The sequence below is a fragment of the Anomalospiza imberbis genome, chromosome 18, assembly GCF_031753505.1.
Source record: "Anomalospiza imberbis isolate Cuckoo-Finch-1a 21T00152 chromosome 18, ASM3175350v1, whole genome shotgun sequence".
Classification (NCBI taxonomy): Eukaryota; Metazoa; Chordata; class Aves; order Passeriformes; family Viduidae; genus Anomalospiza; species Anomalospiza imberbis.
In genome coordinates, this window is record NC_089698.1 from 1,856,312 (window position 1) to 1,879,014 (window position 22,703).

General features: G+C 51.7%; 1 protein-coding gene across 4 annotated transcripts; it reads left to right on the forward strand.

The window, feature by feature from the left end:
• Positions 1-1,906: 1,906 nt before the first annotated feature.
• SCARB1 (scavenger receptor class B member 1) lies at positions 1,907-21,345 on the forward strand. Of its 4 annotated transcripts, none has more exons than XM_068208372.1 (13): positions 1,907-2,097; positions 5,720-5,877; positions 7,993-8,134; positions 8,582-8,785; positions 8,972-9,067; positions 9,655-9,767; positions 11,796-11,962; positions 12,584-12,702; positions 13,720-13,793; positions 14,643-14,694; positions 15,156-15,302; positions 17,579-17,704; positions 20,840-20,858. In XM_068208372.1, exons 1-12 carry the CDS (start codon positions 1,978-1,980, stop codon positions 17,702-17,704), a joined length of 1,518 nt encoding a protein of 505 aa, XP_068064473.1. In that variant the 5' UTR covers positions 1,907-1,977; the 3' UTR covers positions 20,840-20,858. The 4 variants fall into 4 exon arrangements, with proteins under 4 accessions (XP_068064473.1, XP_068064474.1, XP_068064475.1 ...); XM_068208373.1 differs by lacking the exon at positions 20,840-20,858 and adding an exon at positions 18,182-18,390; XM_068208374.1 differs by lacking the exon at positions 17,579-17,704 and having other exon boundaries at positions 20,840-21,345.
• Positions 21,346-22,703: the final 1,358 nt, after the last annotated feature.

A 22,703-nucleotide genomic window follows, 5' to 3' on the forward strand; every position in this document is an offset into this window, starting at 1 on the left:
AGTACAGAAGCCATGGCAGTTTTGCCCCGAGCCTTGGGCGTCTTACACATTATATACCCAAAATTACGTGTACCGTGTTCACAGTTCCCGTACCAATACCTAAAATCTCTGTTGGACAGTGTGTCCCTATCCTAGACCAACAGAAAAAGTGTCACCATCACACCGAGGCATGGAGGACAAGAAGAAGGAAGAAAAGGCTAGGGCACGCCCAGATTCCTCTGCATTGTATCCCTGAATTGCATTCTAAAAAAACCCCAAAATTCTACTTTTTCACCCTGTGTCAATTCCCTTATTACACTACTCGAGCCCTTTTGGCTTGTAATTCCTCATATAAGGTTGGCAGCCTCTCCCATGGGCTAAAATGGAAGCCACAGGTGGTTTTGACTTTGTGCCAAGGTCCCTGAGCCCCCTGCCAGGGTCTGGAGACAGCCAGGGCAGCCAGAGGGATGTGCTGGGCTCCCACAGGTCCCTTCCAGCCCAGGACATTCTACGGTTCTGCGACCCCCGCAGGTCGCTGTGCTGGCTTTGAGGAACCTCAAGGCTCAGTGTGGCAGTGCCAGCGCTTCGGAGGCGGCACCCGTGAGCAGAGACCACAGCCGGGGTGGGATCAGCCACACAACAGCCAAATCTGATGAGAACAGCAAAGCGTGTCCTAAACTTTGGGGCTGCGTTTTGTTCTGTCCGTGACAGAACATGCTGTTCCCAGAGATCTTCTCACGGCTGCGTTATTCCGCAGCGCCTCAGGGAATCTCCTGGATTTTACTGGGATTTTTTGGGATTTGAGGAAACAGTACTTTCACCATGTTTCTTTGTAAAAAAAAAAAGTCTTAAAAAGTTGAAGACAACACAATGCCTATTTTGTGCTGTTCTGAAGGCATTGCTGCTGGGAGAGGGGCCCCATCCCACAGCGGAGACCCGCCAGGATTGAATAAAGACATTGGTTAATTGATCAGGTAATTAAACGGAGGCAACTATCAGGGTAAAAGGTTTAGAAAGGAAAAAAAAAAAAAAAGACCCAGTTAAGTGTAATGACACAAATGCAAATGTTCCACCGAGGTGGGGCCATGGCAAGAGGCAGGTCCTGTGCTGGGCCCTGCTGGTGGCAGCCATCAGATTGTCTCCTGTCATCGTGCAGGACAGCGTGTGGCAGGTGGAAGCACTCCGGTTTCCAGATGTGTTAGCTCACCTGGGACAATGGCACCTTGCACATGATTGATTTAAAACAGGCTCTCGCAAACTGGACTCTATTTTCTGCCGCCTTCTAGATGCTTCTGGGGATGAATCTCAGCAAGGCTTTTATTCAGGGCCATGTTCAGATGCACAAGATAGACAAAAGACTCAGTTCCTTGGAAAAGCAGGGCTGGGTTAAATGGAAAAACAGAGGCAGGTTAATGGGTGATGGATGTTTACTCCTCAGGGAAGACGTACGTAGCTATACATACACACATGAATGCAAACACATTCATGTCTTTTTTGTCTAGCATGTAGTGGCAGAATGAGAAGGAATGGCTTCACACTGAAAAAAATAGGTTTCGATTAGATATTAGGAAAAAAATCTTTACTGTGATGACGGTGAGGCACAGGGACTTATTTCCCAGAGAAGCTGTGGCTGCCCCTGGATCCCTGCAAGCGTCCAAGGCCAGGCCGGTGTCCCTGCCCACGGCAGAGGGGGGAACGAGATGATCTCCAAACGCAAACCCATCCTAGTCCACAGCTGCATGACGGAGCGATATTTACCTATTTCGATATTTCCCTTCTCTCTCCATTTTACCGATTTGCCCGTTTTCCACACGCGCCTTGCCCCTTCCCCGGCGCCCCGCGGGGGGCGTGGCCTCCCGGCCTCGGCCCCGCCCCCTGGCGGCGCGGCCCCGCCCCCTCGGCCGGGCCGGGCCAGGCCGGGCCGGGCCGGGCTGCGGGGCCATAAAGCGGCCGCGGGAGCCGCTGCCGGTCCCGGTCCGCTGCCGACGCCGCCCCGCCATGGCCGTGGCCCAGCGCAGGCTGTCCGTGGGGCTGGGGCTGGCCGGGGTGGCCTGCGCGCTCCTGGGGGGCTGCCTGCTGCTCCTGGGGCCGCTCATCATCAGGCAGCAGGTCATCAAGGTCAGCGCGGCGCGCCGGGGGCTGGGCTCGCCGCGGGGTGCGGGCCGGGCGGCGGTGCGGGGTCGGTGCACAGATGGTCTTTACAGTCCCCTCCAACGCAAATCCGTTCTATTCTACAGTTGTGCTGCCGAGGGGGGTGCGCTGGAGGCCGCGTGCGGGGCGGGCCGGGGCTGGTGCGCGTTTGCCCTGTGCTGTGCGGTCCGGAGAGCCGGGCGCTGGGGGTGGCGGTGTCGCTGCGGCAGCTCCGAGCAGCCTCGGGCTCTGAGTCTGGGCAAATGCGGGCTTGGGGTGTTCCACCCTTGGCGACAGCAAACGTGCCCGGAGTGAGCGGGTTTACCATCCCTGGCTAACGAGGGATCTCTGCATCACTGGAATTGGCTGGGGATGCAAAAAGCGCTAGGCAGAGCATCACCCTAAGCACCCACACTTCCTCCCTTCCCTCCTGCCTCCACCTGCGGCACCAGTTATTCCTTTCATAAGTAAATGAGCGCACTACCGGGCTCACAGGCGAGCTGCTTTCCCAACTGGAAACAGGAAGATGTGCAGGGTGCAGCCTCCAAGCTGTCCTCTCTCCTAGGCTGAAAGCCAGAAGAGTTGCTTCTCTGAAGACCTCTTTTACCCACAGGAGAGGTCCTGAGGCTGGAGAGGGTTTGTCCCCAAAATCTGGGGCTGTGGATGGAGTTGTTGGTCTGTTTAGTAACTGCTGCAGTTTTCTGAACCAGCACTCCTGTCCCTGCTGCTGGGACACCAGTTATCCTGCCGTAATGTAGAGCTCATCCCCACATTTAGCCAAACCTTTTTCTCCCTGTCCAAGGCAGATGTGCTCCCTGCCTTGGCCTTTCTCCAAGCTTCCACCTACCCAGGTCAGCCCCTGGAAATTTCCTTCTGATGAAAGAGATGAACAAACACCTCATAGCCAGTGGCTGGCGTTGTGTGTGGCGCAAAGTCTCTGCCGAAAATGACCTACTTACACATACCCCTTGGAAGTGCTACTGGCTGGGCAGTCCTGTGGATTAAAGAGTAGAAAATCTTTGTTCAGTTTCAGGACATCAGGAACCTGCAAATAAAATGCTGAATGGCCCCTGCAGAACAGAAATGACATTTTTTTGTGCAAAAATATTTCTGCCCTCTTTTTAGCTAATCCTGTTTTTTTTTTTCAACCTATTTAGCTAAGTCCTAGTAATTTGCAATGAGAACAGAAGATGGAGAGAAGATCAACCCTTGTTTCTCCTCCCTTCACCTCATGCCCTTGGTCTCCCCGTCTTCAACATGACACAAAATTACCCTGAGCTCATTTTTTTCCATTTCACATTAAGCCTAATAACTGAATGATGACGGGTGATGAGAAACATTCAGCCCCTTACTGAAACTCCTGGGTTGGTCTTCAGAGTAGTGTGGGTAAGAGGAGCTTGAAGGGCTGGGGTTGGGCAGGTAGAGGTTAGCCCAGCCTGGCTTCCTGAGCTCTGTCAGGATGCTGTATCCTGATGGAAAAGCACTTAGTTATGGAGAGGTGGTTGTTTCTAGGATGTCTTTGGGTGAACTGTGCAGGGAAAGCAGGGAGCTTGGAGCCTGCCCCATCTGCACTGGGCTGCCTGTGGGGTTGGCCCTGCAAAACCTGGGGAATATTGCTTTTCTGGAAGCATCTGGAATGCCACGGACCTGCCTAAGGTACGAGCTTGCACAGAGTGAGGCTGCATCAGCTCATCCCTCTGCCACGCGTGGCTGGTCCCCTTGGGAGCTCGGGTGCTGTCCTGGGTGGCAGGAGCTGGGAGCAGCACGGTCCTGGGTGAGGAGGAGGGTGCTGAGAGGATGTGGAGGGTGAGGTCTGACTGACACCCGGCTTAACCGCTCCCCCCAGTCTGCAGGGGAAACCTCATCTCTCAGTTTTACGGAGCAGCGTGCCTCCCTCCCTCCTGGAGAGGCAGGATTTGGGTGCTGTGGTGGAGCTGCTGCTCTTCTGGCCCCATCTGGAGCCGATGGGCAGTAACCAGTTCCTTTCAGTTCCTCAGGAACAAAGATCAGCCTGGTCAGGCGGGGTCAAACATCTCAATGACCGCTTGCAACCCATCTAGTTGACAAATACTCTGTTTTTATTCCAGGCGTATGACTATGTTTGTTTTCACCTAAAAATAGCTTAATTTTAAGGCTACCCCGTTGAGAGGATCTTAGCAGCACCTGTGGAGTACCTTGAGCTGCTGTGCCCAGGTGGGGAAGGAGCTGGGAAAGGCAGCAGGGAGCTGGGATGTAGCTCTGACTGGGTACTTATTATAAAAATAAATGCTTATTTATAAAAATAAATTATAAAAATAAATGCATATGCAACAACAAGTGGTCAAGGGAGTGCGAGACAGAACATGCAATTAAAGGAAAGGAGATGTTCTTGATCATAATCCATTCGACGCTTGGGAATTAGGGTTGTAAAGCAGACTAAATAAAAATCTCTCCTATTCCTGCTTCTTTTCCATGAAACCCTTGAGACTGGCAAAATTAGAGCAGCATGTGGTGGTGGGAAGGGTCTGCTAGGTTACATGGGTTACACAACATTGTGGAGATGCCTTCCCAGGGATAGGGCTTGGATGAGGGGCTTGCAGAGGCTTCCCACTCACAGGCGGCTCAGCCTTGCCACAAAATGCCTCAAGAAAAAGGAGATGTTATGGGGAAACCTCTGGTACCTCAACTCCCTGCGTCAGCAAATATGTGCCCAGTCAGATGGAGCTGCTCCAGAGCTGGAGCTGCTGAGCTGCACCACGTCCCTCCTCCTGTCCATGGATCAACCCCACTTCCATAAGCTGGCTGGGTTACCTAAGCAGGGACAAGAATCTGTGTGCTTCCAGAAGAAAAGATTATGGTGGGACACATCCAAAGTGAGTGTTCAAGAAGGAACAAGCTCTGGCCCTCCTGCAGCACCCTGGAGGCAGGGAGGGAGTGGATGCAGATGTGCCCACGTGTCAGGTCTGGGCTCAGGAGGGCTTAAGTTGTCTTTGAGCTCCTGCAGGCATTTCCCAGCACACAGGACAGTGATATGGGAACATGAGTGTGCCTTGCCTTTGACCTGTCTCATGATCAGCTGTGAATCAATGCAGGTTGGCAGCTGAGAGGAGGCAGAGGTGTCCTGTGCTGTGCTGGTGGGACACAGCTGCCTTGCCATCCCAGTTCTCCATCTTCTCTTTGGGATTCTAATGGACTCTCCCTGCTGGTACCCAAACAGTTGTGAGGATAGCTGTGCCACTTCTTGCTTGCTTTTAGCCCTGTGGAGCTGCCAAACCCATGAGCAAAGGCCTTTGGAACAGACAAGTGAAACATGCAGAGTAGTGAATAATTCAGAGCCAAGTCTGCAGCACATCAAAACACTCAGAAACCCTATGGGTAGGATTAGAAAAGTTAAACCTGAATAAATAAGCCAGCAGACATCCTGTGGCATAAACCTGATGCTTCTGCACACACAGGATTTCTCACTGTATATCTAGCTGGGTTTCAGTCTGCCAAACACACCTGGATCCTCTGGAGAGCTGCTCTTATAACTGCCACCTTCAGCTGTGCCTTACATTGAGCTGAGGGTGGATGTGTTCACCTGCAGCCACAGAGCCCAAATGTTGTGACCCCTTATTTTTTTGCCTTCCAGAACGTCAGGATCGACCCCAGCAGCATCTCCTTCCAAATGTGGAAAGACATCCCTGTTCCTTTCTACTTGACGGTGCATTTCTTCGAAGTGCTGAACCCCAAGCAGGTCCTCCGGGGAGAGAAGCCGGTGCTGAGCCAGCGTGGACCCTACGTGTACAGGTCAGGTACCACTGGTGGTCCAGCTGGGCATGAGCCTGACCACTGTGCTGCCTGCCAGGCTGCTGGCTGGCTCCTCTGGCAGGAGGGCATGGCATCAGCAGGCTCGGTGAGAGCCCAGGGACACTGGATTTTAAGTGACCCAGATGTGCTCTGATTGCTCTGATCTTGCTAAAGACACCTGTAGGAACTCTGAGACAAGGAGATTGGTGGGTGCTCCACTGAGTTGTGGAGCTCAGTCTTCTCCTGGGGCCTGTTGGGCAGGCAGACCTGGGCTGATACAGTCCAAACATGGGTATGAGGGGTGTTGGTGTGGTGGTGGGTGACCCTGGCTTCAGAGTGCTGCTCTTTTACCTTCATTGTGCATTTAAGAGCCTAGCTCTTGAGCTGGAGTCACCTCAATATCAAACTTCATGGATCAGCCCAAGTCCTTACCTGCCGTGAGACCCAGAACGTGCCCAACATGAGTGCTCTGGTCATGGGAACCAGTATGGAGAACAAGTATGGAGCACCAGCACTGGGTCAGACCCACACACAGCAGGGCTGGGTCTGTTTGTCATGGCTGAGGATGGTGGCTGAAGCCTCAGGTGCTTCTCAGCACCTGAAAGAGGAAGCGGCGCTTGATGTTGAGTTGAGCGTGTGAACCTCCCCGTGAGCAGTGATCTTCAATGTGTTAATACCTACAGCAGTGGGGTGAGGTTGAACAGCAGCCAAAGCAAGCTCATGTGGGAAGATTACTGGTTAATCCAAAGCTTTTTGAGCAGTGTGAGGGGACACCTGCAGTATGTGTGTGCCCTTGTTTGCCCTGGCCTTGCCAGGGTGGGTTCTGTATGTTGCCATCGCATCTCTCTCCTGGACTGGGGAAAAGTTTTGCTTACCGTAAGTAAGAATAAACAAAGGGGCAAAGCTTATTAGTGTCCTTGTGTTCCTGCTGAGCAAGATTAGTGCCCTTCCCTAACGGGGGCTGTAAAACAGAGGCTCCACAGTGAAGGACTTTGTTTTTGCTGGTGAGCTGAGCTTCAGTTCCTCCAGAAGCAGTAGCAGGCTTGTGATGTTGGGGACAGCCTCGCACTGCTGCAGAGCACTGCAGCCTCCACGAGCCTGGGGTTGCCCCTGTGGCGTGGGCTGAAGTCCAGCAGCACTGGGCTGATGCCTAGAGAGGCTCCCTAGAGCAGAGGCTGGACAAAGTTACAGGAATAAAGTAGGGATTTATTACAAAGCCTTCAAAGGATGCACCGTGGGCAGCACAAGAGCCCAGCTGTGGCTCCACCCAAGCTGATGGCATGTTACGAGTTTTCACACTTTTGTAAGTTTTGGTCCATTTCTGTATTGGGGTTAAATGTCCAATTCCAGCTCCAGGTTGTGCAGTCCCATCCTCCCAGACTGCTCTCCTCAATTCCCTGTCATTTTACACTTCTTGGGCTGAAGCTGTCACAGTGTCCTTGGTTCTGGGACTGGAAAAGGATTGTTCTGTGAGACTGAGCTGTGAGGAGAGCTGCTGACACTTTATATGGAGTTCAGAGCCACACACCAATGCAGTACAGATCTGGAAAATACGAAAGCTAAAAGGCATCAGGCAGTGTGCAGGACGTAGATGGCCTGAAGCCCTGAGGAGCAGAAGGGCCACGATGCTGCGTGGAGGGTCAGGCTGCCCTGGACCCAGGAGCCATCAGGGAGCTTGGGAGCAAACCACTGGTGGAACATGGGGCATCTTGGCTGGTCCTCTCCTCCTGTGTGCAGGTGGTTTTGGTGTGTGGGCTCTGCATGTCTGGGCACCTCGCTGGTGTACCTGGGCTTAACAGTGGGTGAAGCAACAGAGGAGATTTACTCTTTTCTCTTAAATTTCTTGGGTAATGAGTTGGGAAGAAAGATTTTGTGTCTGCAAGAATCCAACCTGTCAGGAATGCCTGGCTCGTGGGCTGCCCTCTCCTCCTGCCAGGCCCTAGCCCTGGCTGGGGTGGGAGGTTTACATCTGTTCCCACACTGCCTCCCCAGCTGCCCCGAGGCTCCTCGCTGGGCTTTGGTCTCCCCCAGCAGCAAGCCCAGGCCTGTGCAGCCCATTCTGGCTCGAGGGGCTCTGCCTGGGGATGGTTCCCATGATCTCCCATCTCTTTGCAGGGAGTACAGGTTTAAAACGAACATCACATTCCACGACAACGATACCGTTTCCTACCTGGAGTACCGGCACCTTTTCTTCCAGCCAGACTTGTCCAATGGCACGGAAGACGAGTACATTGTTGTGCCAAACATCATGATGATGGTAAGTGCTTGTTGCCTGCAAGGCTTCCCCCTTCTGAGCTTGCAGGGAGGGTGGTGATATCCAGCACTAAACCACTGGATTACTGAATCGCTTTCTTGTAGGGCTTAAGGCTGATCAAGCAATGAGGTGGTTAAGCTTATATAATGCAATTTTCTGCTCTGTGGGTGTTAATTGTTCTGTTAGGCTGCTGCTGTTCCAAAACCAGAGTGTGCAGAGCAGCTGGTCTTGAGTCTGCAACCTCATCTGAGCATCCTGTGGGGAAATCAAGCCTGTGAGCCCTCAGCTGCTTTCTTCCCCAACTGGGAATAAATGAAGAACCTCAGTCTGTCCAGAGGATTCTTCTGGGGCTATAGATGGGAGCAGCAGAATGATTTTGGTTAGCACCAAAAATGCTTCGTCTTTGCTACAGATGGGCCTCTCATTGCAGAGGTTTGTTTTCTTCCTCAGGGAGCAGCTGTGATGGTGGAAAAACTGCCAAGTTTGGTGAAGTTCTTACTGAGTGGAGCCCTGGCCAGCCTGAAGCAGGAGGCGTTCATGAACCGGACGGTGGGGGAGATCATGTGGGGGTATGATGACCCCCTCATAGACGCCATCAATTTGATTGTTCCTGGCCTGCTCCCTTTCAAGGGCAAGTTTGGATTATTCATGGATGTAAGTAAAGTGTTGGTTGGGAAGGCTAGAATCACAGCAATATTGGTCTTGGGGATAGCTCAGACACTCAGCTAAGCAGAAGCTGAGCAGCTGATGGTGTGGGAGGCACCCCTAGAGCTGGTGGGGCACCCAGAGTCAGGGGCGTGTTGCAGCCTTAGATTAAACAATCATTCCTCTTCTCTGCAGTTTAACAACTCCAACTCAGGGCTGTTCACAGTGAACACAGGCATGAAGAACATCAGTCAAGTTCACATGGTGGATACATGGAATGGGCTGAAGAAGGTGAGTGTCTGGCAAGCCTTGAATAATGGGGAATGCCTGATTTAAAGCAGGGTAAGCTGAAAGCTCTGGGTGCTGCTGTGTATGGGTCAGGTGTGAAGAAAAGCTTCTACAGGACTTCAAGTGCTGCAACTTCTGTTCTAGCAAGTTGGCAGGAGGCAGCCATGTGGCAAGGGGCTTTTCAGGAAGCATTCAATTCATCTCCTCATGGGTTTTTCACTTGCACACCCTCGCAGTGCTTTTGGAGCTGGTTGCCTATAATGGTTGAAGTCTCAGGCTCCTGTGGCCTGTGTTGAAAGTGTTAAATGCTCTTATTAAAGAATGCTTTACTCTTCCCTTGTAGAATTCTGCTCCTAACTAAAATCAGCTGAAGGCAGAGCTCACCTTCTGGGGGCAGGTGGATGTTGTCCATTAATTGGGTGGATGTTTGGCTCACAGAATCATGGAGGATGGAAAATGTGCTTAAGATGGGAAAGATCTTTGCTGCTGCTATGGAAGCAGTGTGGGGTGGTGGACATTCCGTGCAGGGGTGAGAGCTGACTCCAGCAAGCTCGTCCTTCTGAGTTCTTCTCTCTACACCTGTCCCACAGGTGAACTACTGGCGGAGCAGCCAGTGCAACATGATCAACGGGACGGCAGGGGAGATGTGGCCACCCTTCATGTCCCCAACCTCCCTGGAGTTCTACAGCCCCGATGCCTGCAGGTGAGGCCACAGCTGCCAGCCTGTCCCCATGCAGGTGGCAGGACACGCTGCAGCCATCCTGCACACGCGGAGGGCTCAGGAATTGTTCCTGTAGTTAAAGTTCAGCTGCGGGTTGGGTTTGCAGTACCTCTGAGCTTTGCAAAGAGCCTAGTTGTCTCATTATCAGCATCTTGTGGTGCCCATAAATACCTTCCAGGTCACTGGAGATGTCCAGCTTGCCCACGTTTAATCGGTACAAAATAGCCAGATGTGGTTCTCTAATGTAGGTAAGATGTGGACAGTTAGAAGGAGAAGTAAGGGTTGTCAGAGGGAAATGCAACTGTAGCTGCAGAACTCTTTCAGCTGACTAAACTCTTGGAGAAATTAGGTCTGGGAGGAAGTTCATGCCACCATTTTCCAGGCTCTTTCTTCTTTTTTTTTCCTCTTTTATTTTTTCCTCTTTTTTTTTCCTCTTTTTTTTTTCTCTTTTTTTTTTCCTCTTTTTTTTCCTCTTTTTTCCCCTCTTTTTTTCCTTTCTTTTTTTTCCTTTCTTTTTTTTCCTTTCTTTTTTTTTCTTCTTTTTTTTTTCTTCTTTTTTTTTTCTTCTTTTTTTTTTCTCTTCTTTTCTGCCTGTGTAAGACACCCTGACCTTAGCTGATCAGCACACAGGGGTTAAAGTACCCCACTGTGCCTGTGCCTGAGGCTGGAAGGAGGGGAAGCAGGCACAAAACCCCTAAACCCCGTCCCTAGCTTGGGGAAGATAATGAGAATTCCAGCTTTGTAGATAGTGCTGCAAAACAAGCAAGTGCTCATGTTGAATAGAGAACAGTGACCAGTGAACAAACACACAGCTGAGCTGAGCAATAGCACAGGGATTCCTCTGCACAAGGGACATCAGCCAACACCAGAATGACCCGGGGCCAGGAATTTACAGGGAAGTTTACTTGCAGCTGAGGTTTAAACACATACCTGTCCCTGTCAAACTACAGGAACCTCTGGAACAGGGCCTGCTTCCAGGCGAGGCTTCCAGTGAAGTGGAGGAAACCAAGCTTGGTTTGTTGTTGGCACAGGAGGTTCCTGCCACACAGAACTGTGGGGAAGTGGCTCAGCTTCTCAGACAGTGCTGTCTTCTCCCCAAACCTCTGCCTCAGCCTCTGTTCACACAGTCACAAACATCAGCATCCCTGCCTCTGCAGGGCAGCAGGGCCCATCTCTCTGCTCTGTGCACATGAAGTGCAGCTGATGCTGAGAGGCAGCTGCCAAGGTTTTATCCTGCTGATGGGCTACAGCAAGCTCTGCCTCCTGGCTGGGAGGTGAGCAGTGCCAAGAGGCCCGCGTGTAACTGCTGGACATGCCCTGAATCCCCCATCCTTGGTCCCAGCATCAGAAGGCCTCTGTAGGAATGAGCATCCCCTTGGCCTGCCCAGGCTGTCCTGGCAGCCCACTGTGGCCCACTCACCCGTTCTGTGATTCTCGGATCCCTGCAAGCCTCACTCAGGTGTGAAGGGAGCACATTTTTGTGCTGGAGACTTGCATCAAACCTGGCCAGCAATATATTGCAGCACAATATCAACAGCTTCTAGTAGCAAGAAAAAGATCTTGCTGTGTCAGGTAGGGAAATTTTCCACTCCCCCTGGCAGTCTAATGCTGGAGTTGGCCTGCAAAAGAGATTTATCCAGTGTCCCTGCCCTGTAACGGAGCACCTCGGAGCCAAGGCTTGCATAAAGTGGGTATTATCTCTTGGAGAGCAGCCCTGGGGATTACTACATGCCTTTAAACAAATCTCACCTGGATATAGCAAACAGACTTTTAAGCCTGTGGTTTCTCTCTGTAACTAGTCCTGACCAACCCTTTAGATGTGCTTAAAACATGGAAAGCAAAAGGCTCAAATACTCATTCCCCGTTCCCCGAAGCACTGCTGAGGTTTTATCTTGATCTCAAAGTCTAAGTTACATTGCAACTGCATCTTATCCAGCCAAGATAAGAACCCACTTCTGTGCTGGGAACCTGTTGGCTAATCCTGCTCCTTCTCCACTGAAACCCTTCCAGGTCCATGAGGCTGGTGTACGAGCAGTCAGGGGAGTTCAAGGGTGTGCCCACCTATCGCTTCGTGGCGCCCAAAACCCTCTTTGCCAACGGCACAGACTACCCACCCAACGAGGGCTTCTGCCCCTGCATGCAGTCTGGCATCCAGAACGTCAGCACCTGTAGGCTCAGTAAGTCCTTTTAAGTCCTTTCCTCCCTGGCTGTCATTAGTGGGCCAGTATTAAATTTGAGATGCAATAGAAGCTTGACTGTCCAGAAAAACAGCTCTAGTGCCTGCTGGGATGGTGAAAAGTGCTGGTGGGCTCTGCTTGCACTCCCACAGGCCTCTCAGCAATGAGGGAAAGAGGGAAAACCCTTGTGCCTAACCTTCAGAGCCCAGCCCTAAGAGAGCCTGGCATTTGTGGGAATGCCCAAGGATACGGTGGGAGCATTAAATCCCCTGGGCTGGTGGGGGGAGCAAGGAAGAGGCAGCCCACGTAGCTCCCAAATGCAATGTTAACTTTGGACACTGAGTGTGTGTCTGACAGAGCAGACTGGCTGTCCTAACTCGTGTCTGGGAACAGGGAGTTGCCACGGCATCGTGTGCTGCATGCTGCGGGGAGAGAGTGAGTTGGTCCTGGATCCTCCCAGATCAGTGGAGCAACCTGCAGGGAGGGAGGGGAAGGAGATTGCTGGCTGGGAGGAGAAAATACAAAAGCCTGTTCAGAACAAGTACTGCAAGAGCTTAAAAACCTCAAAAAAAGCTTTTTAGTGGGTGTGGAGCAGCTTAAGATGTCTTTAATCTTGTCCAGATGCGCCGATGTTCATTTCCCACCCTCACTTCTACAACGCCGACCCATCCCTGGTGAATGCAGTGGAAGGCCTGCACCCCAACAAGGACCAGCACGGGCTTTTCCTCGATATGCACCCCGTGAGTGAACCCACCAGGGTCCTCCCCTCACCCCAGGGACCAGCCCAGCATAGGGGGGACCCTGCCATCAGCTGAGTGGTGGCAGCACTCTGCTGTTGTGGCACTGATCCGAGCAGGTTCCATAGTGCAAAGACTGGCCAGGACATGTGCAGATAAAAATGTCAAAGCCATAAACTCATTCAGTAATTAGCCTGGCTTCTAGAGAATTGCAGAACTAATTATAAACATAATTGTTTCGATAAGCACAGTGAAACTCTTTCCACTGACTCAGGCCTATAGGACTAGGAGGTGAATCTGGCAGCAGCCCAGCTATGCCATGAGAACTGGCTGGCAAAGTCTGAAGACCACGCTGTGGCTCAAGCTGGCACCTCCATTTTTGGGCTGGCTTCTTCCATTCTCTCAGCCTGCCCATCTGGAACTGACTGCTTTTGGACTGGGCTGCTGTGTTACACCCCTCATGTACCCACAGCGTGAGGGTGAAGTCACCACTCCAGAGGGGTGATTTAGGGTGTCCTGAGGTATCACTGTCCCAGCTGCTGATGGCAAAGGGACTTTGGGATTTTCCACCCACAGCCTGTGTTGTGTGAGGTCAGTTTGTCTAAATGTTCAGTGATATTTGCTCAAGCAAAAAAAAAAACTATTTCTCTCTTGAGGTAAGGTAGACTGTGTGTCTTATCTAGACGTTGGGTTCTGACTGCTTTTTCTTATCGCAGTTATGAAAATCTAATTAAGTTTATTACAGTATCAAACACCTACTGATAACAGTACAGTTAACTGCATTTTTATCTAGCTGCAGGCTGCTGACTACAAACAGGGACAGTCCAACAAAAATTCTCTGCTTGTAAAAATGTGTTGCAAAACTGCAGAGTCATGAGAAATCAATCTCTTAATGGGTGTCAACAAGACCAGCTTTGAAGTGGGTTATTTTTCATGGTCTTGGAATGTTGGATAGGGTCTGTTGGTCCCAAGAAGTCACTAGGAAGTTACTGATGAGCTGGTTGTTCTCTTCCTCTGCAGATGACAGGCATCCCCATGAATTGCTCCATCAAGCTCCAGCTGAACCTGTACATAAAGCACGTCTCTGGTATCACGTAAGTGGTCACCTCCTAGAAATGTCCATCTGCCCTCCCTGAGCAGGGAGTTCTGCTGATGCTGAGCTTGCTGCAGAGTTTACTCTCTCCAAAGCTTTACCATGAGCAGTTGTCCTACTGCTGGAGCCAGCTGGCTCCTGTTGAAACATCAGCCATTCCAGTGACCACAAGTTCCATCCTTTAGCAGTGCAGAGTGTGCTGCCTGTTTGCTCAGCTTGGGCAGCGTCCCTGTCCCTCACCAGACAGCTGAGGGATGGAATGTTTCTCCTGGTGGGGCTGGAGCTGTTCACCTACACTGTGCTGCCTCTCAGGAGCCACCTGCAACATGGAGAGGCAAAACCCACTCTGCCTGTGGGGTAGAGAGTGAAGCCTGTGTCCAGAAGACACTTCCAGCTCTGTGAAAGCAAACAGGAGGTCTCTGTAACCAAGCTGTGTGGTGCCAGCTGTTAAATATCAGCAAGGGTGGGAGTGTGCTCTTGCTGCATGGGCTGAGGGGCAAACACCTGCAGACAGCCCCCAAGGTGCCACCCAGGTGACTGAGACATGAACTTTGGCATTCTGCTTCACTGAGTTTCATCTCCTTGGAGCCCAGGTTTGGGATGGCACTTACTGCTGTCCTTGGGCAGCTAAACCCACGTGGAAGCATAAGCTCTGCTCCTGCATGGAAAGCACCTGGTGTCCCCCAAGGTGGGAGCAGCTCACTGGAGCAGCAGGGATTGCCACCTCCTTATGCTGGTTTCCTGGCCACTGTCAGTCTGTCAGACGTGTCCCCTTAGGAAGAATTGTGGTGCTAATTGTGACCTGATCAACCATAAACCTAAGCTCCTTTTTTAATTTTCTTCCCCCCAGTCAAACAGGGAAGATTAAGCCAGTGGTCCTGCCGCTGCTGTGGTTTGCAGAGGTGAGCTGCCTTCCTCAGCCTGATTCTGCAGAGCCTCTCCTGCTTCCCCATCACCCAGTGCTGGGGAAACTCCACTTTGGATAAAGCTTTAAGCCAGCCAGACTAATTAAGCACCAACAGAAGGCTTTTCAATACTTGGCTATGCCATTAATCCCTCTAAGCTGAACAAACCCTGCACTATACTTGGTAAATCTCTGGCTCTGCCCTAGATGTGGGGTTAAATAGGGCCCTGGACAGAGCTGCCAGCATCCCTTTCCTCCTGTGGGCCAGGGAGTGCAGCCTCCAGCTGTGGGTGCATGCCCAGCTGACTCCTGCTATTTAGTAAAAGCTCTTAACCTGTCTGAATCTTGCATAAATTCCCTAATTTATGCTGGGAGGTGGTGGGAAAGGAATCATGCTGGTCTGTCTCAGCCCTGGACGGGAGGGAAGCGCGCCACTGACAACTCTGCTTTTTTGAGCAGAGCGGATCCATCGAAGGCTCGGTCCTAAAGCAGTTTTACAACAACCTGGTGCTGCTCCCGTCGGTGCTGGAGTACCTGCAGTACATCCTCCTTGGCCTGAGTGTCCCACTCATTATCTCAGCAGCTGTGCTCGTGGCAATGAGGAAGGTAAGAATCTGCAGGTGCCTGGTGGGGAGTGCTGCCAGTCAAATCAGACTCAATCAGACGATGCAGCTCGGGCTGACAATCTAACCTGTCTGAGGAAACATTGGCTGACGCCACCAACAGTCTCCTAATGGTGCCAGGTGCCAGCAGATAGCAGCAGGACTTCCTTTGCCATCTAGCAAACAGATAACACGAAGCATTTCTGGCGTTTTTGGTGCACAGCAGTGATGGAAGTGGCCTCCTGGAGGAGGAGGTATTTCTCAGCTCACCCAGCTAGTGAAGAAACAATCCTAGTTTATCAACCCAGCCTCCATAGAAGGCAGCAGCAGGTCTGTGCTGTTGCACAGATCTGCATCTCTGCAGGGTCCCAGCGTTTTTCCAGTCAGAGCAGAGCCTTCTCCAGAGGATGGAGCTAGCTGAACACAGCATGTTTAGTGAAATGCAGTTGCTGTGCTCTCACAGAGGAGACACAGCCACTGTGGCTGCTTCTCAGCCCAGCACAGATTGTGTATTTCCTTGAAACTCCCTTGCTGTGCAAACTGCTCCAAAGAGCTCTGGAAGTGAAATCCTCAGAGCCTTTGTGGATCTGGGCTTACGGAGAAGTGAAGACCTTTGAAGCCTGCTGGGAGCTGGCAGCTGGGCTGTGGGGCAGGCAGTGGGGTGAGGCTGAGCTGAGCTGTCAGGAATGGGTATAAAACAGCAGATCTGTGGCTCTGGCTCCACAGTGATCTGGTAACACTAAGCTCTCTCTACAAGCTTTAGTTCTGGAAGTAGGGATCTCACTTCCTACCCTAACCCTATATCAAAAGAAGCTGATTTAGCTTTGCACTGCAGTCAGGTAGCTTAGGCTGGCTCTAAAGCTGCAGAGGTGAAGAGGCTGCTTGTGGGGATAAAAGGCAGTTCTTGGGATGAGAGCAGATTGAGGGGGAGCCTGTGTGAGGGGCTGCCTTTGCTCAGCTGGTTCCTGCCCTTCCTGGAACACCGATGCAAACCCACCTTAAATAGTGCCAGGTTTCTCGGAGTACCACGTAATTGGATTTTAATCAAGTCTACAATTACTTAAGTGACTTAAACACATGATCCCTAATCCCCTTGTTCCTCCACACACTTCCCTGCAGGGTGGGAGTGATGCTAGGGCCCAGCATGGAGCCCAGAGCTCACCACCAAACCCTTACTGTGCTCCCAGTGTGGTCCTGGGCTGAACTGCTCCCCTTCAGCCCATGTGAGTGGTTGCTGGCAGACAGGCTGCACTCTGCTGCATGACCCCAGGGGCTCTGAAAAAGGGCTGGGCAGCTGTTTCTGACACCTTATGCAGCCCTGAGCTGGCATTTCCTCACCCTGCTTTGTGCAAGTCTTAATTCCTGGTATCAAAGAGATTTAACCATGCTAGAAAGGGTCAGGGAGAAAAGCTGGATTTTTACTCAGTGAAGCCAACTGAATATCTACTTAAGAAATATCCCAAACCCAAGCGTAAGCCAGCTGTATTTCTGTGCTCATCCAAAAGAGTCATGAAGTGTTAGAACTAAAAATCCACGCAGGAAGTGCCTGACTACCTGGCAAGTGCCTAAAAAACCTCAATGACTTCACAAATCTCTAAGAAGGCTGCAGAACACATGAACGTCTCCACCTAATGAGTAGATAAGAGGTTGTAAACTGGAAGACAGCAATTTGCAGCCAAGGTGTGTTCCTCATTTGATTGAAGTGTTGCTGATCTAGCTCTGATTGCTTAATCGTGCACAGTTCTGCCTCCCGAAGTCACAGGCTGTGTCAGAGGGGACACTGAGCGGGGACATTGTCCATACCTTCACGTGTCTGCCAGCGTGAAGGTTTCCCTGAGCCCAGCTCCTCCTTCAGGTGTCTTGTCTGCCTCTGCCTTCTGGAGGGAGCAGTGTGCTCTGAGGCCAGTGTAGATGAGGTACTGTGAAACTTAAATCTTAGTCTAGCTTATAGTGGAGCCAGTTTGAAATGCATCTGTTGGACTCGCAGCTCTGAAAAAAAGCATAATTTGTACAGGTGTAAAATATCCCAGATTCTGTAGCTCTCTGCCATTCTGGCATAAAGCTTGTGTGGTAACACTTTCAAAAGGCAAACAGACCATTTTAAAACTGGCTTGACACTGAACAAAATCTTAAATAGGACTTAGTTTAATCTAAATTTCGAAATCTTCATTAATAACTCGATTCTAGTTAAACAGTGATTTCTCAAATCTCCTCCAAAAATTGGAACCCTCATGAAATTCATGTCTGAGTGCACCATAAACCAGACTGATTGTCTTCTAGGAAAAGTGCTCTTTATTTTGGAGTAGCAATAAAAAGAGCTCAGACAGTAATAAGGCAAACCAGGCCACCTCTGCCAAAAAGCTGCCTCCGGTTAAGGGGACGGTGTTGCGGGAAGCCAGACTGTAGGTGGGTACCCACTCAAGGTAACTCGCTTTTCTCTCGTCCTGATTTGATTAAACTTCACTTAAAACCAATCAAATGAAACGTTTGCTGTCCACATCTCCCAGACACGCCCTCCTGGCGAGCTTGATGGAACAGTGTTGTCTCATGGCTTTATTCGGGGCAATCCAGATGTGTTTTAATGCTGGCACTGAACCAGGTTGCAAGCACGTGCTCTTATTGTTTCTCCTGGTGTACCTGATCTGCAGCCCTGATAACGTCAGCAGGGATCAGGGGAAAAGTAGGATTGCTGTGAGGAAATACTTTTCTTGCCTGTTTTCCCCCCCATCTCTGAGTGTTTGAGTTCCAGAGGTAAGTTTTTTGAATGGGTAGAAACTTGTTGGGATAACAGAGGTCAGTCCACTGGGTGTCACCCCTCCCCTCAACAGAGAGGCTTTCAGGAGGGGATTTCTGATGTATAAAATATCTGGGTTTGTATTACAGGAACACAAAATCACTGAGTCGTTGAGGTTGAAGGGACCTCTGGAGGTCATCTATCCCAATCCCTCTGCTCAGGCAGAGTCTCCTAGCTCAGCACCATGTCCAGATGTCTCTTAATGTCTTCAGGAATGGAGATTCCCCAGGGCAGCCTGTTCCCGTTTTTACAGTTTTCACAGGGAAAAAAAAAAAAGAAAAAGAAAAAAAAAAAGTATTTCTTAATGTGCAGCTGGAATCCCCTTTAAGTGTTTCAGTGTCCCCTTGCTCTTGTCTGCCCCTGGACACCACCAAGAAGAGCCTGGCTCTGTACTTACACCCTCCCTTCAGAAACTTGTTTTCAGTGGTAAGATCCCCCTGAACCTTCTCTTCTCGAGGCTGAACAGGCCCAGTTCTCTCAGCCTCTGCTCACATGAGAGACTCCAGTCCCTAAATCACTTCAGTGGTCCTTTGCTGGACTCTTCCCAGTAGCTCCATCTCTCTCTTGTGCTGGGAAGCCCAGAACTGAACACAGTACTCCGTGTGTGCCCTCACCAGTGATGAGCAGAGGGCAAGGATCACTCCAGGACCTGCTGGCAACACTCCCAGTGCAGCCCAGGAACCAGCTGGCTGCCTTTGCTGGCTCAGCCTCAGCTCGCTGTCCCCAAGACCCTCGGGTCCTTTTCTGCCAAACTGCTGCAGAGCTGGGTGACCTTTAGTGGGTACTGGTGTGTGGGCTTGTTCATCCCGAGTGAAAGACCTTGTACATCCTCTTGTTGAAGCTCATGAGGGTCCTTCCAGTCCCTTTCTCAGCCTGCTGAGGTCCCTCTGGTGTACCAGCCACTCCCCCAGGTTTTGCAGATCATTAATAAAGATGTTAAACAGGCCTGGACCCAGAATTGACCCCGGTGTACACTGATGGTTACTGGCTCCAACTCAACTCTCTGGGCCTGGCTGTTCAGCCAGGTTTTCAGTCCACCTCACTGCCTGCTCATCCCATCCCAACTTCATCAGCTTCCCTATAAGGTTTTTATGGGAGATGGTGTCAAAAGCCTGGAGTCCAGGTAGACAATATCCACTGTTCCCCCCTGCTCTACCAAACCAGTCATTTCATCACAGCTGATCAAGCACAGCTGCCCCTGGATGAAGCCCAGTGACTACACTTGATGATTTAATTGTCCTTCATGTGCCTGGAAGTGGTTCCTAGAATTAGCTGCTGCATCACTTTCTCGAGGATGAAGGGAGACTGACTGGTCTGTAGCTCCTGAGGTCTTCTTGATCCTTTTCAAGACAGAAGTGACATTTGTTTTCCTTCAGTCTTTGAGCCAGGACGGGTCAAAGACAACAGGGAATGGCCTTGCTGTGACACTCATCCCATCTTGGTCCATGGATTTGTGCATGTCTAAGTTCCTTAAGTGTTCTCTGACCTCATCCTCTTCCACCAAGGGTGCATCTTCCTTGCTCTGGACTTTCCCCTGGTTTCTGGGGTCCCCTGCCTCATTCAGCCCCAGGCCCTTATGGTTCCCTCCTCTTTCCTTTGTCACCTGGGTACTTAGAGAAGCCTTTCTTGTCTCTGACATTCTTGACTGGATCCAGTTGCAGTTGGGTTTTGGCTTTCCTGACTTCATCCCTGCATGCTGGGAGAGTTTCCCTATGTTCCTGCCAGGGTGCCTGTCCCTGCTCCCACCTTCCATGTGTCTCCTTTCTGCATTTGTGTTTGGAGCTCCTGGTTCATCCATGTTGCCCTGCTGGCATTTTTCCCTGGCTCGGGATGCTTGTTAGGGTGGACTGTTCTTGAACTTGGAGGAGGTGACCCTTGAATATTAGCCATCCTTTTTGCCCTGACTGCATCCCCTCACCAGAGGTCTGTAGACCTTTTTAGACTCATAGACTCATTAAGGTTGAAAATTCCTCCAAGATCCTCAAGTCCAAACTTCAGCCAAATGCCACCATGGCCAAAGAGTCTCCAGGTGTTCCTGGTGGTATCACTGCTGCCCACACTGGAGCAGCAAAGGGCAATAGTCAAAGGGTTAGACGAGCCTCACAGTCCCTCCACAGCAGCCCAATCCACGTGCCCAGCAAGCAAAAGGCTCTGGGGGGGCGGGCAGGATGGTGTCCCTGTCCCCAGCAGCAGGAAGTGACCACTCCTGTCACCTGCTGCTTCCTCCTGAGGTTCTTGCATTAATTGGGGTCAGGGCCCACGTGGTCTGTTGGAAGGTGTATCTAGCTCCTGCTCAGCGTTGAGGGTGGTGAACCTGTTCTGTAGGTGTGTTTAGGTGAGGAGGAGCCTTCTTGGTGCCAGAAGGCACCAGCTTCCATGCTTCCCCAGAGGCTGCACCTGCCATTATCCTGGGAAGGAGCGCTGCCTGTGTGTGCCACAGCTGGTGCCTGGGGCTCTCCAGGCTCTTCTGCCCCTCCGCAGACTGTCCCTGTCCCTTCCATCTTGGATGACTGTCCCAGAGCTCCTCCACACAGCTCTTCAGGCTGGGTGCTCGGGTGGTGGCACAGGTGCTGGTGGGCAGGAATGGAAATAAGCTTGTTTTACTAACGAGGTACAAAAATGAGGAGGTACAGAAATGTTCCATTCAAGAGCAGGGTCCTTGGCCACTGCAGGAGGGTTGGGGTGTGCATGCCCTGGGTGGGGACGCCGGGTGTGGCCAGGCTGTGACCTCTGTCCCTCCCCTGCAGAGAAGCGCCGCTGAGAACAGCCCCCGTCCCCCCGGCACGCAGAGCAGAGCTGCCCCCTCCTCCGAGACCACGCCGCTCCTGCACGCCGACAGCCCCAGCCAGGACGGTCCCGAGGCCTGAGCCATCTCCCGGCACGCTCCCGGCTGGGACAGCTCCCCACTGGGACAACCTCCCACTGGGACACGGCCACGCTGCAGGTGACACTGCTTCAGATCCCCAGAGCTCTCTGGACGATGAACTCCTGGACAGCTCGGCCAAGATCCTGCACAGCACAGCAAAGCTGTGGGATAGTCCTGCTGCTCAGCATTCCTGCTCATCCAGAAACAACACTGTTCAAGAGCCCTGTTTTCCCCAAGGGCCAGCCCGAGCCACTGCCCTTCTCTCCGGTGGAATGAAGATGGTTGCTGACTGATCTGAGAAGTTATTTGCAATTTAAAACTGCCTATTGCTAGGGATAAAAGGCACTTTAATGGCAGCCTTTAAAATAAATGAGGTTTGTATAGGTAGCACTGATGGGATTTAGTGATCTCTTTAAAAAGCCACTGTTCATCTCACCAAATGGAGCACGCTGTCCTGGAGCCACTCAGTTTTATTGCCACTTGATGGAACTGGACTGCACTGCAAATCATTCCTGGGTGCTGTCACTTCAGTGATGTCTGTTCCTACAGTACCTGGAGCCTGCCTGGGGTTGCTCCAGCCTTTGCATGTGTTGGAGAGTAGTGGTGACTTTTAAAGCCCCAGTTCTGTGCCATGCCCTTGTGCTCCACAGCGATTCCAGCTCACAGCCCTGTTACTTAATCTCTCCTGGCTGTAGGTGGCTGTGTGAGATAAGCCTTGGCAAAAGCTCGGTGGCACATCTGAGCTGTCACTCAGCTCCTGGCAGTTGTCCCTGCTGCCTGCTCAGCCATCTGGGATCAGCTCTTCTGGCCGTGGCCATCGGCACTGGGAGGCACTGGTCACACTGGCTGACCACGGGAAGGGGGGAGCTTCGCCCTGTCCTTGCGTGTTAATGGAGATATTTGTGCTTTGGAGAAGCAGGAATATGTGCAATTGTGAAAGTAACAATGGCCTTAAGTAGGTTTGATTAAAGTATTGCAGATTTCTGAAATGGTCTGCTGGGTGACCTGGGGCTGGATGTTACCTGGGGTGGGTGGTCTTGGGCCCCGCTTTCATGGGACGGAACCCCAAAGCCTAGGAATATTTTTGGAAAATTACTAGCCTGTAGTTGTCTATCACGCCTGCCTTGCCCACTTCCAGCCAGGAGTTTGAGAAAACCAAAGGGGCCAGTGCTGGAGCATCTGACAAGGATGAGACAGAGATGGGGAATCTCTGCTCTGGCCGGGAGCAGAGGACTTGTTGCACTGTGTGTGACATGGATGCTCATGGGGTCTGGAAACCTTTGTCCAGGACAGCCCTGTGACTTTCTAGTGGGGTAAGCAATACTTTTCTCTTACACCTCCATTCCTCTTACCGGGCAGGAGGAGCACAGGACATAAACCCAGTTCTGGGCCAGTGCATTCCTTGCTGGCCATGTCGCAGTCCTGCAGTGGGCCTAGGCTGCCTGGCCACGGAAACAGCCCTGATGGAGCCCACAACAGGGAAAGGTGGCACTTCGGTCCGTGGGCTGGACTCCCCTACATGCCTGAAGTGTGTCTTGCAGGCGTGACAGCACTGGCCAAGTCCCTTCTTCTGGTCACCTCTGCTGGGTTATCTCCGTGGCACAAATCCCCTCTGAGAGCGACTCTTAAACTGCAGCTGTGAACTCGCTGTAGCCTTGAATCCGAGTGTATCCATCGGCAAAGAGCAGCTCACAGCCACAGCCTCGGCCAGCGGCGATGGAGCCGGGAGTGGGGACACCACGGGG

What these genes read in the sequence shown, in the direction of transcription:
- SCARB1 (XM_068208372.1), top strand. Translation starts at nt 1,978, where the DNA reads ATGGCCGTGGCCCAGCGCAGGCTGTCCGTGGGGCTGGGGCTGGCCGGG. An exon ending in CGTGGACCCTACGTGTACAG is followed by an intron (nt 5,878 to 7,992) that starts GTCAGGTACCAC and finishes ATCTCTTTGCAG; the next exon opens with GGAGTACAGGTTTAAAACGA. An exon ending in TGCTCGTGGCAATGAGGAAG is followed by an intron (nt 15,303 to 17,578) that starts GTAAGAATCTGC and finishes ATTGTCTTCTAG; the next exon opens with GAAAAGTGCTCTTTATTTTG.